Source organism: Hyperolius riggenbachi, chromosome 1, assembly GCF_040937935.1.
Source record: "Hyperolius riggenbachi isolate aHypRig1 chromosome 1, aHypRig1.pri, whole genome shotgun sequence".
NCBI classification, from domain to species: Eukaryota; Metazoa; Chordata; class Amphibia; order Anura; family Hyperoliidae; genus Hyperolius; species Hyperolius riggenbachi.
The window spans coordinates 95,738,946-95,757,851 of NC_090646.1; the positions used below are offsets into that span (position 1 = coordinate 95,738,946).

Consider the following 18,906-nt stretch of genomic DNA (forward strand, 5'->3'; position numbering starts at 1 on the left):
AGTGCCCTAGGGGCAGATAGGGGTCTAATCTGATGGGTAGCAGTGACAGGGGGTGATTGATGGGTAATTAGTGGGTGTTTAGGGTAGAGAACAGATGTAAACAATGCACTTGGGAGGTGATCTGACGTCGGATCTGCGGGCGATCTATTGGTGTGGGTGAGTGATCAGATTTCCCGCAAGGGGCAGGTTAGGGGCTGATTGATGGGTGGCAGTGACGGGGGTGATTGATGGATGGCAGTGACAGGGGGTGATTGACAGGTGATCAGTGGGTTATTACAGGGAAGAACAGATGTAAATATTGCACTGGCGAATTGATAAGGGGGGGTCTGAGGGCAATCTGAGCATGTAGGCGGGTGATTGGGTGCCTGCAAGGGGCAGATTAGGGTCTGATCTGATGGGTAACAGTGACAGGTAGTGATAGGGGGTGATTGATGGGTGATTGATGGGTAATTACTGGGTGTTTAGGGTAGAGAAAAGATGTAAACACTGCACTTGGGAGGTGATCTGACGTCGGATCTGCGGGCGATCTATTGGTGTGGGTGGGTGATCAGATTGCCCGCAAGGGGCAGGTTAGGGGCTGATTGATGGGTGGCAATGACAGGCTGTGATTGATGGGTGGCAGTGACAGGGGGTGATTGACAGGTGATCAGGGGGGATAGAGGCATACAGTACACAGGGGGGGGTGTCTGGGGGGGGGGGGGGTCTGGGAAGAATCTGAGGGGTGGGGGGTGATCAGGAGGGAGCAGGGGGCAGTTTAGGGAATAAAAAAAAATTGTGTCGACAGATAGTGACAGGGAGTGATTGATGGGTGATTAGGGGGGCGATTGGGGGTCTGGGGGGTGGGCGGGGGGTCTGAGGGGTGCTGTGGGCGGTCAGGGGGCGGGGGGGGGGGGAAATCAGTGTGCTTGGGTGCAGACTAGGGTGGCTGTAGCCTGCCCTGGTGGTCCCTCGGACACTGGGACCACCAGGGCAGGAGGCAGACTGTATAATAGGCTTTGTATACATTACAAAGCCTATTATACAAATGATCGGCGGATTTCTTCCTTCCTCCGCCTGCCGGCGCTGCTAAGTGGCCGGCGAGCTGGAGGCTAAATCCCCGGCCATCGATCCCCGGCGGAGGATCGCGTCACGGATGACGCGATCGCTCCGCCCATGCCCGTACAAGGACTGCCGCCTCTCGTACATGTGGCGGTCCTTGCGGGATCCACTTTCCGGCCGCCCGCCTCTCGTACAGTGGGCGGTCGTTAAGTGGTTAAAGTGTCACTTACCACTGGGTACATTTCTACAAAATGGAATGACACTATTGGTACACACATTACTCAGTGTTGCCCGTGACTCGTATATACTGTAAGTCGACTATATATATTTTTATGAAGTGAATCAGACCTAAATTTCTAGACTTATACTCAAGTAATGTTAGGAACTGTGTACTGCCTGCTCCTGCCTGCTGGTGGCAGTATTGGCATGGGATGCCTGGAACTTTCATCGTGTCACCAGCAGAGGGCTCGATGAACTTTTGAACAGACCTGCAGTTCTACAATCCAACAGCAGGTGGCTGTTCACTCACAAAGACTTGCAGTCCCTGATCTGGCCTGCGGGTGGTTCAGTTGTTTGTTGCAATTACTCACCACCAGCTGCATCCTGTGTTCACTTTCACATGGACTATTTAACTACTTAAAGACCGCCCCACGCCAATGGGCGTGGTCGCGGCGGCAGCCCCAGGACCGCCTAATGCCAATTGGCTTCAAGTCCTAGGGCTGCATTTTGCAGGAGATCGCGCGCAGGCTGCGTGCGCATCTCCTGCTCAGGGGTGCCACTCGGGAGACTGTTAGACGGCGTAATCGACGTCTATTTACACAGTACAGCGCTGCGATCGGCAGCAGCGCTGTACTTGGGACAATCCTGGGGGACAAGAGAGCGATCGGCTCTCATAGGCAGAAGCCTATGACAGCCAATCGCCGTGATTGGCTGGCGGGGGGTGGGCGGGTGGGGGGGGGGGAATACAAAAATACACTTTTTTAATAACAATAAATAGAGATAAATATTTGTAAAAAAACCAAACAAACAACTGGGGGGCGATCAGACCCCACCAACAGAGAGCTCTGTTGGTGGGGAGAAGAGGGAGGGGGGAGATCACTCGTGTGCTGTGTTGTGCGGTCCTGCAGCTTGGCCTTAACACAGCCTGGTCTTTAGGGGGCGTTTACCACTGTGGTCCTCAAGTGGCTAAGAACTGCCTCTTTCACCTGCTAATTGCCAGTACTTTGAGCTCCCAGGTCTGAGTTTCTGGACACCCTGGATTCTGTTCCTTGCCCTGATTCCTGTGTATGCCTTACTGTTGCAGAACCTGTTTATTCTGTCTGAGATCTGTCCTATGGGAGAAAAGCGCTATAGAAATGTTATTGTATTGTATCTGTCTGAGATCTTGCTTTTGTCTAATCCCTGGTACCATGCTTCTCTGATAACCTGTTGCTGACCTTGCTCTCCTGCTGACTCTGATATTCTGATATTCTGCCTGGTCCCTTTTTGTACTGCGATTGTGTATATATTTTCTGTAGATAGTTAGTCAGGGTATTATATGTATTTACCACTGCTTTCCCAGGTTTTTGTATATATTGTGTTCTGTGCATGGGTTTGCATGATATTGCATGATGTTTGCATGTATGCCTGCATTTGCAATCAAACATTATATTTGCACCATATTCTTTGGTTCAGTGTCTGTATACTGCAAACTGTGGTCAAAAGTATATACAGTATTTGCATTGTGGTCCAGGGGATCCAGCCTGCCTACTCATATGGTAGGTACATGTGACACCAAAAGCCGTTGACCCCTGTAGGTGAGTACAGAGGTGAGAGAGGAGGCCAAGCAAGAGGGATGAGAAAATAATTAAAGGAAACCTGAGATGGGCTATAGTGCAGTATTTATACTTTATTTGGGCCTTCCTCTAGCTCTACGTGGTCCATGGGCTCTAACGCCGTCCTCCCTGGCCACTTTGATGTTCCATGGTCAACTCAGGTAATATGGACAGTCCCCACTCTTCTGCGCATGCAGAATGCTCTTGGCTGCACATGCCCAAATTGCACGACTGGACAATCTACCGGAGGTGACCACGGTGCAAACAAGCAACTCGAGGGGAAGGGAGGGGAGGTTGGTAACAGGAGATGGAGCCCATGGACCTCATGGGGCTGGAGGAAGCCCCAGGTAAGTACAAATACTACAGATTACCCCATCTCAGGTACACTTTAATGCAATATTTGACTTTAATGCCAGTTTCTCAAACACACATGTCAGCCATACTATGTCAGAAAAAAAAGTAGAAAAATACTTGCTCTACTTACATAACATATGTATTGCACTGTCCACATTTTGATATTAGTGATTTTTCTACAGAAAAAAAAAAAAAGAAAAACCTTCTTAGCATTTCCCATTTTAACTGTGGCTATTTTGAAGCCAATCCTGATGTAATTTCCTCCCTTACTCTCCTCTGCCTGATTGTGTATGCATTGCCGGCCCTCCACTATAGAAAGTGCATTGTCTCAGCATAAGAAATATTGGCCAATCAGAGAGGAACAGAGGTGTAGGAGGGGAAAACCGTAGGGAAAGAGGCTTCAGCCAATCAGGCTGCATTAGTTAAGTCTGAGGGGAAAGTAGCGAAGCAAAAAAGGGACAACCCAGCATGCCCTGCAACTTCCTTTGTGCGTACCAAAGTATGTGTGTACCAAATAAAGAGTCAGATAAACTGGGGAATGATCATTTATGAACAAGAAAAGTAATAGTGATTTCAACTTTTGGATTGCCTGGTTAGCATCCTTAGTACTTGCTTACCAGATAAAAATAAAGAATTGATTTTTAATTTTATACCCGACAGTTACACTCTAAAGGAGTCAAAGGTCCCTTCTGCATTTGAGCGCATCAAGAATCAGAAGTGTCTACGCAAAGCACGGCACTTCCCTTTCCACGCTATTTCCCCCCCCTTCCTTTCAAATTGCCGGGATTTTTTTCCGGCAAACTGGTGGAGTAGATGGTGTCCGGCAATGGAGGAATTACTAATGGCTGCCCCCAGTATAACCCTAGCTATGAAAAGAGAAGGGTGAAAAGCATGCACTGAAATGATCATAGGTGTGAAGGAGTGTTTATTTATCTTTGTATGAGTGGTGCAACGAAATATTTTTAATTAAAAAAATGTTTGGTTTGTGTCCGCTTTAACTTTTTCACCTGAGTTTTCTCCTAGGTGATATTTATAAACTTGTCAATAAAATGCTTGTTAAGCCTCCAGAAAGCAAGAAAATACTAAAAAAAATTATTACTGTTTCACGTACTTTTTGGTACTTTTTTGGGTGAAAAAGTGCTGGAAAACTTTTTTAAATCGAAGATGAAAAATTATCTCCTAGGAGAAAACTCAGGTGAAAAAGTGAATTGCATATGGCCCTATGTATTACAATTATACGGTGAATCACAAAACATGGATGGGGACTTCAGACAGTGCAGTCTATGGCCCATGTGCAATTCTCTTTTTCACCTGAGTTTTCTCCCAGGAGATAATTTTTCATCTTTTATTTTAAATAACTTTCCAGTACTTTTCAACTAAAAAAGTACCAAAAAGTTGGTGAAAAAGTACTATTAACCTCTTGACGACCAGCTAACGCCGATTGGCGTAAACTGGTCGTCTGCGGGTTACCATGGAAACGGCCGCTCGATCGAGCGGCCTTTCCATGTCAGTTCACGGAGGGTGTCTCCGTGAACAGCCGGAGAGCCGCCGATAGCGGCTCGCCGGCAAAATGTAAACAGGCGGGGAAGAAATCCCCGCTGTTTACATCATACGGCGCTGCTGCGCAGCAGCGCCGTAAGTCAGATCGGCGATCCCCGGCCTCTGATTGGCCGGGGATCGCCGCCATATGATAGGCTGCAGCCTATCCCACAATGCGCAGGACGGTTATCCGTCCTGCGCAGCCAGCAAGGGAGAGGGAGGTAAGGGGAGGGAGGGAGCGCACAAAACGCTGCGGAGGGGGGCTTTGAGGAGCCCCCCCCCGCTACCCACTAATGGCCGGCGGCGATCAGACCCCCCCAGCAGGACATCCCCCTAGTGGGGAAAAAAGGGGGGTAGTCTGATCGCCCTGCTGCACTGCTGATCGGTGCTGCGGGCTGTAGAGCCCACGCAGCACCGATCAGTGAAAATTCCCCTGGTCGGCAAGTGGTTAAAATTATTTTGAGCATATTCTTGCTTTCTGGGGGCTTAAAATGCATTTTATTGACGAGTTTAAAAATATCACCCAGGAGAAAACTATGGAGAAAAAGTGAATTGCATTTGGCCCTACGTGTTGTCCCAGCGGATTGCATCGCGCCACCTTCCCACAAACGTGGCAAAAATCACGCACCCTCAGAAATCTACATAGTGTGTGGAATGCGGAATTACCATGACCAGCTCCTCCTGAGACTCGCCCAGCATGTTCTCCACTGTGATCATATGTGAGATGAGGCTCATCATTATCCTCCCAGCCTCGTCATAGGAGCATTTCACCTTCTCATGCAGAAACTGATGGGTGTGCTCCAGCTGCCTCCAGAAACCTTCCATCTGTAACACAAACACACAAGGAATTAGCGCCACATTAATCACCTCTGCTCTAGTGTCTGCGTACCGGCTTCTAGAGCAGATCGCTTACTGGAGCGGGAGGAGGGGGGCGGGAGGGAGCCAAACAAAACTTCCCATGACTGCTTCTGCATTCCAATTGTGGACTTTAAAGCTAAAATTGGAAGAAGGAAACCAAAAACAAAACACGGCTTCTTTTACACTTAAAACTGACGTTCCGATTTCTGGCTCCGATTTGAGATTCTGATTTTCACTGGAAGCAAGCAACACAAGAGAGACGCAGAGAAAAGGAGCATGCGGGTCTTTTTTTAATTACACCAAAATTTTAAAATTGCATCAAAATTGGACTTGGAATCACATGTAGTGTAAAACAGCCCTTATTTGAGATCTTTGGAGCGGACCATCATTGTAATAATACAACCCACACTATGAGCAGCAGAAGTCATAACAGAGTAGCAGGGGGGGAAAAAAAGTCAAAAAAGCAGCAAAATCCAGGTTTTGTTGGTTAGCCACACCCCTTTCTGAAAAACTGCCATGGCAGTTTTCTGCCTTTGCAAAGATTGCTAAGAGACTGTGTCATTTTGTGTCATCTGTGGGTGGGAGGTCCCTTATAGTGTGGCCTGAATGATATTCTGCCTCTACCTGTGCCACTGAGCCAGCCTATCTCATAGACGTGAGGTGAAGAGAGAACGAGCACAATGCCAGGCGTTCTAGAGCTGCCACTTTCCTTCCCAGCTACTTAGTGAAGAAGTCAGCCATTGCTGGGATGGGGAGAAAAAACAGAGCGGGAACGGTCATAGTAAGTGTCATTCTGGCTCTTTTTCACTTTGGAATTTACAGCGAATGTCCACTTTAAAAACAACCAGTGCTCTACAGTTATAAAAAAAAAAAAAAAAGTACAATTTTCCTTCTTAATAGCAACATTCAAATCCTGCTGCTAGGATAATGTGCGATGACAGTAAAAGAAACACAGTTTTAGCTTCCCCGTGGTGACATAGCTCCCCCTTCCTTCCCTACAAAAGAATACAATTCTCAAATAAAAAATGCAGGAACTTTATAATTTACATTAAAGTAGACCCAAGTTAAAAAGATTTCAGAAATAAAATCTATTTTCTAAATTATAATAATAAATAGCAGCCTTTTCTCAGCTGCATGATGACAAATATAAAATATTTTACATTTATTGGAGGAACCCCTCCCTTCCTTTCAAATTGCCGGGATTTTTTCGGCAAACTGGTGCAGTAGATGGTGTCCAGCAATGGAGGAATTGCTAATGGCTGCCCCCAGTATAACCCTAGTTATGAAAAGAGAAGGGTGAAAAGCATGCACTGAAATGATCATAGGTGTGAAGGAGTGTTTATTTATCTTTGTATGTGTCAGAGTGGTGCAACTAAATATTTTTAATTAAAAAAATGTTTGGTTTGGGTCCGCTTTAACTTCTTTAGATGGACGCCTCTGGTCCCTTTAAGTACCGGAGTTTTTTTTTTTCATACTTTCACTTCCCGATCACTGTGATTGGCTCCCAGTGATCAGGTCAGGAGCCAGTGAAAATGTCCATGTAATCCAAACCCCACACTCACCACCATGTCATGTGATATGCTCTGTCACGTGACTGAAAAAAATCTTCCTGTCCTTTGCTTTACTTAGCATTAAACCGGCCTTGATGGTACAGAACATATACTGGACATACGTTTTGAATCAGGTGGTCCGAGTATTCCCTCTCTCTTCTCTCAATGTCCTCCATGGTTTGGAATTCTGAACTTTGTCCTCGAGGCAGCTTGCTGGAAGCCATTCGTGCGCGGTATGTATGCTCAAGCTCCTCCAGCTCCTGATAGTGGATTAAAACAGCAACAGAAATCAGTCAACATACACCCTCAAAGACACCACAAGTGAATTAATTGCGGACACTGCAGACACAGCGGAGATTACCCAGTGGATAGATCAGGTCTATGAAGACTTTATTTTATCACTTAAGATGACCTCACTCAGAACGCCATCAGATAAATAACTCAATTCTCGTTTAGTCCCTTAAGGACCAGAGACTGCTAGTTTGAAAAAACAGGGCTTACCGACATCACGCCGCAGTGACCTGCAGCTACCGCCATTTAAGCAACTCTCTCATTGCTGTAGGGCCCTCGCTCTACTGTTACTGTCCCTAAGATGGCAGAGCTTCCTGAGCTGGGCGTCAGCAAATTTCATTGGCTCCTGACCCTATGATCAATGTGTGTCAATGTGATTGGCTCACAGTAATCACAAGGTCAGGAGCCAACAAATTCACCTCAGAGCTCTGCCATCATACTGACGGCAGAGCGAGTGGGCTGCAGCGGCGAAAGTGTGGCACGATCAGCGGCAGTAGCAGGGCCAGCGTGCGGTGGTGGCCTAGATTTCAATCAGCGTGGTCCGGAATAACCGAAATGTCTCAAAGCCTGATAGCTGGTGCTGGCCCCCAACTTTCCACATATACAGTAACAATAGGGTTGATGCACAAAAGACCACTAACATTGGCCACAGCGGGGCAATGTTAGCAGCCTGTACTGAAAATAGTACCGTTTGTTGCGGCGATAGCACAACGAGCGCTACCATATCAACGAGTGTACACAGTGTATCCATGGTACGTGGTAGCGCGCACTACGCTACTTACTAATGCGCGGTACAGTTTATGTACGTTGATATGGTAATGCTGGTCACGTTATTGGCGCGCCAAGTGTTACTATATTCAGCACAGGCTGGTAACCTTGCTACGCGGGGGTCAATGTTACTGGCTTTCTGTAAATCAACTCCAGCGCTATTTTTTCCAACTGGAACTTTGACAAAAAGCGAACCTTGTCCTTCAGTATTAGAAATGACTGCGCTGTTACTATGCATGGAGGTCACTATCTACCACACTTTCCAGAGTGTCCAGACAGAAGCATAAACTGTGCCATTGAGTTTAAAGCGGACCTGAACTCAGAAGTCCTCTCTGCTCTAAAAGATACACAACAGCATAATAACATTTAAACAAAAACATTTCTTTGTTACAGCTGATACAAATCCTAAAATAAATCTGCACAGTTTCTACTTCCTGATTCACAGAAGCAGACATATTTACAGCCTGTGCTTTCAAATGGCCTTATCTGTTATCTCATAGGCAGTCATGTGACACAGGGGTGAGATCAAATTACAACTTGTGATTAGACACAAATGAGGGGGAATTACACAGGCTAAACTCTCTAAATGCATACAGGGTGCATTTCTGTTATGTTTTCCTTGTGTCCTGTGCAAGAGTTCAGGTCCACTTTAATCATACAAATTATCCCTGATTTGTTCCTTTGCATCCTGCAAATCAGCACTGACAGTAATACTCTTTGCAGTACTTGTCCCCCACTGTCTCCCAGCAGGACTAACCTCTATGAGTAGAGGGGTACCTTAGGCCCCTTCCCCAGTTGCAAGCTGTGAGCTTATTCATTTGTAATGAATGTAATTGCACTAAGTTTTCACAAAATTGACGCAACCATGTGTTTAATTAAAAATGGATGGAAACATCTGTGCACTTCTGATCTTCCTGTGCTTCGCATACACCTTGCTGAATAAGTGATCAGCAATGGGGCCTCACTACATACATGCAAAAACAGCACCAGAAAATTTGGGCACAGGGTGAAGCCAAAAAAAGGCTCACCCTACTTCTGCAAAATTCCCGGCGATGTTAATTACTATTTCACCTCCAGGCTGCTGTGGACTTATGATATAAAGAATTGTATGTGTAGTACGGATAACAAATTGAACATTAGTAGCAAAGGGGGGGGGGGGGGGAGAGGGGAAGCCACTCATATTTTTATTTTCAGTTATATACCGTCTTACTCCTGAAAATAAGACAGTGTCTTATATTAATTTTTGCTCTAAAAGATGTGCTAGGGCTTATTTTCAGGGGATGTCTTATATTTCTATTAGGAAGTGTCTCTCTGCAGAACATTTCCTGTTTCTTTGTACTGTGATGTTCATGTATTTGAAAGTATGCTTCTGTACTGATCAGGCACCTGCCCTGTCTTCCCTGCACACAGCTGATATCCTTGCTGTGTCCTGGAATGACATGATCAGTGCCCGATTGGCACTGCACCACTGTGTCCCCACTTACTGGCTGACTCTTATCTCAAGCATGCTCAAAATTCCAGTTAGGGCTTATTTACAGGGTATGTCTTATTTTAAGGGACAGAGGGTAGCTTTTTCTTTTATAACATTGCATCAATCTGTCATATTTGCAGTTTAAAACCACACTCTGTATTTTAAAAGACAACTGAAGAGAGAGGTATATGGAGGCTGCCATGCTTATTTCCTTTTAAGCAATACCAGTTGCCTGCCAGCCCTGCTGACCCTCTGCCTCTAATACTTAGCCATAGACCCTGAACAAGCATGCAGCAGATCAGGGGTTTCTGACATTATTGTCAGATCTGACAGATTAGCTGCATGATTGTTTCTGGTGTTATTCAGACACCACTGCAGCCAAAGAGACCAGCAGGACTGCCAGGCAACTGGTATCGCTTTAGGGCTCGTCTCCACTAGTGCGGCGTGCGTCTTGCAGACGCACGCCGCACTGAGCCGGTGAGCGGGATCGCAGGCGAATCCCATGAGCCGTGCCATGCACGGCTATGGGATTCGCAGCCTCCGCGGCGAATTCTGCGGGGGGTTCCGGGCGAATCGCTCCCGCAAGCGATTCCGCCGCGGCGCCGTCATCCCCTATGGCAGAGTTTCCCCGTGCGAATCATGTGCGGGGAAACTCTGCAGAATCGCCGGCGAAACCGCCCTAATGGAAACGGGCCCTAAAAGGAAATAAACATGGCAGCCTCCATAGTCTTCTCATAGTCTACGCAAGCTCAACCCTAGCATCCTTGCTGACCCCCTCCATGCCCTCTCCTCCACTCTCCCCACCCTAACCTTAGGACAGGTTAGGGTGGGGAGAGTGGAGGAGAGGGCATGGAGGGGGTCAGCAAGGACGCCAGGGTTGAGCTTGCGTAGACTATGAGAAGACTATGGAGGCTGCCATGTTTAGTTCCTTTTAGGGCCCGTTTCCACTAGGGCGGTTTTGCCGGCGATTCTGCAGAGTTTCCCCGCACATGATCTTGCTGCAGCTCAGTATCGCCAAACTCTCTCATCAGCCCTAGAGGAAGCTGCTCCACCAATATTCCGCTGCAACCGGCCCCCTAACCCCCAGCCCTGGCGCACTACCCATACTCGCAACCTCCAGAGGGAAACGAGCCACTGAATGGAAATGGAGGAAAACTCGACTGAACCAGGATTTCCTACAGTACAAGACTAACCTGCTGCAGTTCCACACGGCCCTTGCTGATTCCTGTATTGCCATATTGCTGTATGTCACCCCTACATATTGTCTGTAACCTAAACTAATGTCCAGTGCTGCGTAACATGTTGGCGCTTTATAAATACAATAAATAAATTGTTCTTTAAGCTATAAAACAAGGCAGAAATAATGACCCTTTGAACTTACCTGCAGTAAAATCTTATCTCAAGCGGTCTCTCACTGTTTCTTGGCTGTTTAAAGAGAGTCTGAAGCCTTAAAAAATTGCTCTTTTTATTTATTTATCTTCTGCACTATCAGCATAGCTAAACCGCCGCATACCTGCGGCAGAACGCTGTAATTAATCCCCCCAAATCCCCCGGGCAAAATGTGGGAATCACTTCCTGGTGGAGGCAGAGCATAGGGCAGTAGCTCTACTCGCGCCAATACCCGCTGATCGCCACCTCTCTCCGCCCCTCTCAGTCTTCTTTCACTGAGAGGGGCGGGGAGAGGTGGGGATTGACAATAATGGAGGCAGAGCTACAGCGCTAAGCTCTGCCTCCCTGGGCAGCAAAATCCACGTCTCTGAAAGTCGTGGATTTTGCCCCGGGATCTGGGGGGGTTTAAATACAGCGTTCTGCTGCAGGGATGCAGTGATTTAGCTATGGTGATAGTGCAGAATATAAATGTTAAACAAAAAGAGCAATTTTAAAAGGCTTCAGAAAACAGGACCAGAAGGTTGAATAGCTCAGAGAAGCTCCTTTGCATAGATAACAACTCAAGTTTGGAAAACAAGATGAGACTCTTTTCTTTGCTACTAATGTTCTATTTCTTAGCTGTACTGCACATATCTCATACGTTTATTTTCGTTCCAGGTTTGCTTTAAAGAGGATCTGTAACCTCAAAAAATCCCCTGGGGGGTACTCACCTCGGGCGGGGGAAGCCTCCGGATCCTAATGAGGCTTCCCACGCCGTCCTCTGTCCCACGGGGGTCTCGCTGCAGCCCTCCGTGCAGCCGTGACGTAATATTTACCTTCCTGGCTCCTGCGCAGGCGCTCTGACGGCTGTCGGCTCCGAACTACACGGAAATACCCGATCGCCGTCGGGTCTGCTCTACTGCGCAGGCGCAAGTTTCCGGCGCCTGCGCAGTAGAGCGGACCCGACTGAGATCGGGTATTTCCGTGTAGTTCGGAGAGGAAAGCAACCACAGCGCCCCCGCTGGAGCCAGCAAAGGTAAATATTGAAATTACAGTCGGGCCTGTCGCCGGCTGTTCAGAGGGCTGCAGCGAGACCCACGTGGGACAGAGGACAGCGTGGGAAGCCTCATTAGGATCCGGAGGCTTCCCCCACCCGAGGTGAGTACCCCCCAGGGGATCTTTCTCATGTTACAGAGTCTCTTTAAACAATACCAGTTACTTGGCAGTCCTGCTAATCTTTCGTGCATCAGTAGTGTCTGAATCAGACACCTGAAACAAGCATGCAGCAAATGCAACCAAACATCTAATCTGCATGCCTGTTCAGGGTTTATAGCTAAAAGTGTAAGATGCAAAGGATCAGCAAGAAGGCCAGGCAAAGGAAATAAATATAGCAATTTCCATATCCCTCTCACTTCAGTTCTCCTTTAGACATTGTTCAGCATAGCATGCAGTAGAAGGAGAAAGAAACAGAAGTCTTACAGTCTCCTGCGATGAGAGGATGTGTGAGTACAGCTCGCGATCAATCTTCTTCTCCAGCAGCAGGTCAGTCAGGTTTATGCGTAGAATCTGAACAAACATCTAGAGCGCAGGATTATAAAGAGGAAAAATCAATGTTGTAGTAAATGCAGGGCGTGGGGGTCACCGCAGAGCAATTTTATTCCCCACCTAATAGATACATGTGTGGTGGCCTTTACTCCGCACAGAAATCGTTTAACCTCATTTTAACACCAGATTAAAGAGAAAGTTTACAGCCTGGTTCAGATGGAGCCGATACGGTAAAACCGGCACATCATTCAGAGCTATGACAGCGACGTGTGTTATCAGAACATGCCAAGGTCATTATTAACCCTCCACTCAGCTGGGGGTGGTTTTGTACAAGCCATGCAGCAGGATGTCATCTCTCAAGAGCATGCCCGATCGACGATGCAACCAATTTTGAGCCAAAATTGGTCACATGTATGGATAGGACATGCTGCAAGATGGGACATGCTGCAAGATGTTGGGCTGACGTGCTCAATCAGGTGCCTGTCATTTGGCTGATTTCCAAAATATTTCATGCTGAAATCTATCGGGAATCAGCCTGCAGTGTATGGGAAGCTGACAGCTCTCTCTCCAATCAAATGCGATCAGAGAGAGATCGGTCTCTTGGTTGAATCTGCCCATCATCGCTAAGTGTAGGGCTATCTTTAGAAATCAGACTTTAACTAAAAGCCTATTATATAACAGAGAGACACAGCTTAGGCAGGGCACTCACTTCAGTGTTCTCCCCAGGCTCTGTTAGCCGGGTGCTCCACCCGGCTAGTTTTGGGGAGCACCCGGCTGTCATCTGCTCACTTCCTCCTCCTCCTCCGCAAATTCTTTCTGTTTTAGGAAAGCAAATTTTTGTTTTTCTTAACATCTTAGTAAGGGGGCTTTTAGGACCATTGTAGTCCCTTACATACTCCAATGAGTTCTGGGTCACCATGAGCTTGCTGGTTAGTCTGTTCCTCCTCTACTGTAAGCAGAGTTGTGCAGAGAAGTGCGCCCCTGTATTCTCTCATCTCACCCACCCGGCTACTTTTTCATGCCACCCGGCTAATTTTCCATGCCACCCAGCTGGAAAAAATATATGGGGAGAACACTGCACTTGACAACACATTTTTCTGTGCAATTCCCTGGGTTTCCGGCAGGTTTGCGGTTTTCTCACACACAATTTCTGCATAGTAATTGTGAACACGTGCGTTGTGCAGGAAAAAAAACAGAAAGCTGTCAGATTTAAAGTTGTGAGGAAAAACCTGAATGACTGAACGACATTTGGATCCTGAGTGGGCAATTGACGATAATAAAGGCAATAATCCAAATAATAGTATAATAGTAGATGTCCGCACTCAGTACGGTATTTCAGGATAATGTTCCTATGACACCTTCCACAGATGCACCAATCTATATTGTTCTCGGCAGTCTGCAGATCAATGTCCTCAGTTGGGACATGTATGGAAGAAAAAACATAAGGCAATATGGTAATAGTGTAGTATTTCTAAATGCTGTTGCACCTCCACCTCACCATGGAACCCACTACAATAGTGAAGCACTCCTCCAGTGAAGCACACACACACACACTATATATATATATATATATATATATATATATATATATATATATATATATATATATATATATATATATATATATATATATATATGCCCACTTTTCCTACCCCTAACACACAATTACTTAATGACCAAGTATGTGAGTTTTGCGGTCTTTGGCATCAATAATTTGCAATGAAATAAAATTAATCTGATTGGATGTAGCTCCACCCCTTTTCTGAATTTGAACCCCAATCACCCAATGGCCAACTGTACCAGGTACAGGTGATTAACTGTGCAAGAAAGGCAGCAATTAAATATTCCCCTTAAAAATCAATAGGTGGATTTTGATTGGCTTTTATAGGCTCCACCCACTATTCTAAATATTAATCCCAGTCACCCAGTGACCAATTGTGCAAAGTTTGAGAACCTTACCATTAAAAGTGTAAGAATTGCTACAGTTTACATTTTCTCAGTGAAATTTGCATTTGTCTCCGCCTACTGATGACCCAGCATTGCCCGATTATGCATTTTGCAGGTGCTGGCTGCGCCTACTTTTCCTAACCCTAACACACAATTAATCAATTACTCAATGACCAAGTTTGTGAGCTTTGCGGTCTTTGGCATCAATAACCTGCATTAAAATGAAACAAATCTTATTGGCTGTTTGTGGCTCCACCCTGTTTTATGAATGTAAACCCCAGTCACGCAATGATCAACTGTACCAGGTTTGAGGCTTGTGCCATTAACAGTGCAAGAATGGCAGCAATGAAATATTCCCCTGAAAAATTAATAGGTAATTTTTGATTGGCTTTTGTAGGCTCCACCCACTTTTCTGAATATTAACCCCAGTCACCCAGTAACCAACTGTGCAAAGTTTGAGAACCCTACCATTAACAGTGTAAGAATGGCTGCTGTTTACATTTTCCCAGTAAAATTTGTATTTGTCTCCGCCCACTTATGACTCGGCATTGCACGGTTATGTATTTGGCTGTTGTTGGCTGTGCCCACTTTTCTAACCCTAACGCACAATTAATCAATTACTCAATTACCAAGTTTGCGAGCTTTGCGGTGTTTGGCATCAATAATTTGCATTGGAATGAAACAAATCTAATTGGCTGTTTGTGGCTCCACCCCCTTTCTGAAATTGAACCCTAGTCACCCAATGATCAACTGTACCAGGTTTGAGGCTTGTGCAATTAGCAGTGCAAGAATGGCAGCAATGTAAATATTCCCCTTGAAAATCAATAGGTTAATTTTGATTGGCTTTTATAGACTCCACCCACTTTTCTGAATATTAATCCCAGTCACCCAATGACCAACTGTGCAAAGTTTGAGAACCCTACCATTAACAGTGTAAGACTGGCTGCAGTTTACATTTTCCACTGAAATTTGTATTTTTCTCCGCCCCCTTTTTGGTTATGGAAATAAAAAGTATCCTATACTTTATTCCAGGTAGTGTACTATGTGTGTGCCAAATTTCATTCAAATCCGTTCAGCCGTTTTTGCGTGATCGAGTAACAAACATCCAAACATCCGAACTTTCCCATTTATTATATTAGTAGGATTAGTGTGCTTTACTGGAGGAGTGCTTCACTATAGTAGTGGGTTCCACGGTGAGGTAGAGGTGCAACAGCATTTAGAAATACTACACTATTATTACCTTATATGTTTTTTTCTTCCATACATGTCTCAACTGAGGACATTGATCTGCAGACTGCCGAGAACAATATAGATTGGTGCATCTGTGGAAGGTGTCATAGGAACATTATCCTGATGAAATACTGTATTGAGTGCGGACATTTACTTGTATTGAAATTCTGAGGTGACTTTTTGATGTTGCGAACTGCTACAGTATTTGAGACTGTGACTGACAAAAATCAGCCGAGGAGCACAACATATTTTTTACTTAATAGTACAATAGTATTTAAAAGCTCTCTTACTATATGAAGGTGGGAAAATTGGCCAATCAAAATTGAAGGTAGCATACACATTGCACTTTGATTGCCCAATGTTTGGCCAATTTTACCACGTCCATAATTTAAAGAGAACCCGAGGTGTGTTTAAAGAATGTTATCTGCATACAGAGGCTGGATCTGCCCATACAGCCCAGCCTCTGTTGCTATCCCAAACCCCACTAAGGTCCCCCTGCACTCTGCAATACCTCATAAATCACAGCCTTGCTGTGAGGCTGTGTTTACATCTGTAGTGTCAGTCTCAGCTGCTCCCCCGCCTCCTGCATAGCTCCGGTCATTGCCCCCGTCCCTTCCCTCCAATCAGCAGGGAGGGAAGGGATGCAGGCGGGGACTGGAGTTCTGCAGGAGGCGGGGAGAGCAGCAGACTGACACTATAGAGATAAACACAGCCAGCTCTGACAAGCTGTGTGTCAGCAGCGTGGCTGTGATTTATGAGGGATTGCAGAGTGCAGGGGGACCTTAGGGGGGTTTGGGATAGCAACAGAGGCTGGGCTGTATAGGCAGATCCAGCCTCTGTATGCAGATAACATTCTTCAAACACACCTCGGGTTCTCTTTAAAGGTAAGGTGGGAGGTGTAAAAAAATAAAATAATAATAAGATTTACTTACCTGCGGCTTGCCCCAGCCCCTGGCAGCCTATGTGTACCTTGCCACAGCTCTTCTCCCAGCCAGTGGCCCGGGGGCCCCTCCGTGGCAGATGCTGACCTCGCCAGGTCGGCAATCTTATGCGCCTGTGTGAGCGGGCGGCCGGTGCCGATTGCTCGCGATCACATGGCTTGGAGCATTCTGCGCAGGCGGATAAGTACTGCGCCTGCGCAGAACGCTCCAGACCACGTGAGCCCTATCACAAATGGCATTTGCGCAGGCGCACAAGACACTGACCTGGAGAGGCACCTGCAACAGAGGGGACCCCGGGCCACCGGCTGGGAGCGGAGCTGTGGCGAGGGACACATAAGCTACCAGGGGCTGGAGAAAAGTCCATGTTTCCCTATGGCTCACGAGGGCGATATTACAGTTGAACAGTGTGCTGATCAGGAAGCTGTTATGGGGTAATAGCCATTTTCAAAATGGAGGGCGGAGAATACCATTGATCACAGTGGACAAACAGGACGCAGGAGAGGAGAAGGAGATTGAGAAATAGACTATGCGGGAGGTAAGCATTGGCTGGATGGTGTAATTGTTAAAGTGGATCCGAGATGAACTTTTTCACATTTTCACATTGCAGAATTGTGTTCCTTTCCTATTGTTTATAGGGCATTCCTCAAGCCAAATACTTTTTTGCTTTTGTTTTAATACTCTAATTCCCTATAAACTAAAAAAGCCTCGCACACAGGTTTTCAGAGAGCCTTTCAAACAGCAGCAAGAGCTCATGGGAGCTCAGCCTGAGCAGATTTAAGGGGAGGTATTACTAGCCAGAGATTTCAGAGGCAGAGGGGAGGAGGGGGGATTAGGATTTTTTGCTCAAGATGCAGATAAGCCTGCTTCTGTGTAATGTTTACAAACAACATGGCTGCTGTCATTGTATCACAGGAAGAAATAATCATATTCTATTAAAGCTGTTTGCAGATAGATTTGCTGTGTAACTAATCTAAACTTTAGATAAGATATATAGACAAGTTACTTATTAAATTTAGTTTTTCATCTCGGATCCGCTCTGCCTCTGACACAGGAGACCAGGGCTCGAACCTCGGCTCTGCCTGTTCAGTAAGCCAGCACCTATTCAGCAGGAGACCTTAGGCAAGTCTCTCTAACACTGCTACATCCTATAGAGTGCCCCCCTAGTGGCTGCAGCTCTGGCGCTTTGAGTCCGCCAGGAGTAAAGCGCTATATAAGTGTTTGTCTTTGTCTTTTAAGTATGACGTGTTTATGTTTATTTTGACTTTTAATTTTCAGTTCATTTTCTCTTTAAGAACATACTGTACAATACAGAATAGTTATTGGCTTTTTCTGTTGCTGAGTTCCATCCTCATATCCTTCTCAGTGCTGTGTGTCTGACCATGCACTGCCATGCAAGGCAGATTTATGCATTTAACAAGCATACCCACCAGAGTTATGATGCTTATGTATGGGGTGCATGATAACCGACAAGCAACATATTCTCATGTTGTTCTCATCTACTGGAAGCAGGATGTTGCTGTTAAAAACAGATTAGACTGACAGTACTAAACAATGCAAGAGAGAGTAATTGGCTTATTGGCCTGCTTCTCCCAGTCCTCCGGAGCAGGGGATTATGGGTAGCTATTATAAGGCAGATTCCAGGTGCTCGTAACAGATGTATTTCATACATACGGAATGATTTTCTAATTAATAAAATCCTTGCATAAATTGTGATTTTCTCTTTCTCTCTGAGGGACAATTAGGAAACAAACTATTCAATGTACTCTGCATAGGCGTGACGTGTTATTTAAATCCAGAATAACCTTCTATATTGTAAGCTCACAAGGACAGATACCTCCCCCTAGTGCTTCCGGTGTATTGTATGAAATGAACATTATCAGTATTGGTGAGGTTGTAAAGCGGACCTCAACTCAGAATGTCCTCTTTGCTCTAAAAGATACGCAACAGCACAATAACCTTTAAACAAAAAAAAATTCTATTCTAAAATAAATCTGCAGTTTCTACTTCCTGATTCATGGAAGCAGACATATTGTTAACAGCCTGTGATTTCAAATGGGCGTATCTGCTTATCTGCCATAGACAGTCATGTGACACAGGGGATTAATCAAATTACTAGTGTTTAGACACAAATGAGGGGGAATTACACAGGCGAAACTCTCTAAATACATACAGGGTGCATTTCTCTAGGTTTC

General features: G+C 45.8%; 1 protein-coding gene across 2 annotated transcripts in view; it reads right to left on the minus strand.

The window, feature by feature from the left end:
* EVC (EvC ciliary complex subunit 1) overlaps positions 1-18,906 on the minus strand; it is a 142,937-nt gene that overhangs the window by 66,967 nt on the left and 57,064 nt on the right. The window contains exons 6-8 of one of the 2 annotated variants that reach the window (XM_068277247.1): positions 12,531-12,629; positions 7,276-7,413; positions 5,412-5,570 (exon numbers count right to left, since the gene is read on the minus strand). In XM_068277247.1, coding sequence (XP_068133348.1) covers positions 5,412-5,570; positions 7,276-7,413; positions 12,531-12,629 — 396 coding nt within the window. The remainder of the gene's footprint in view (positions 1-5,411; positions 5,571-7,275; positions 7,414-12,530; positions 12,630-18,906) is intronic. The other variant, XM_068277257.1, reaches the window with a different exon arrangement.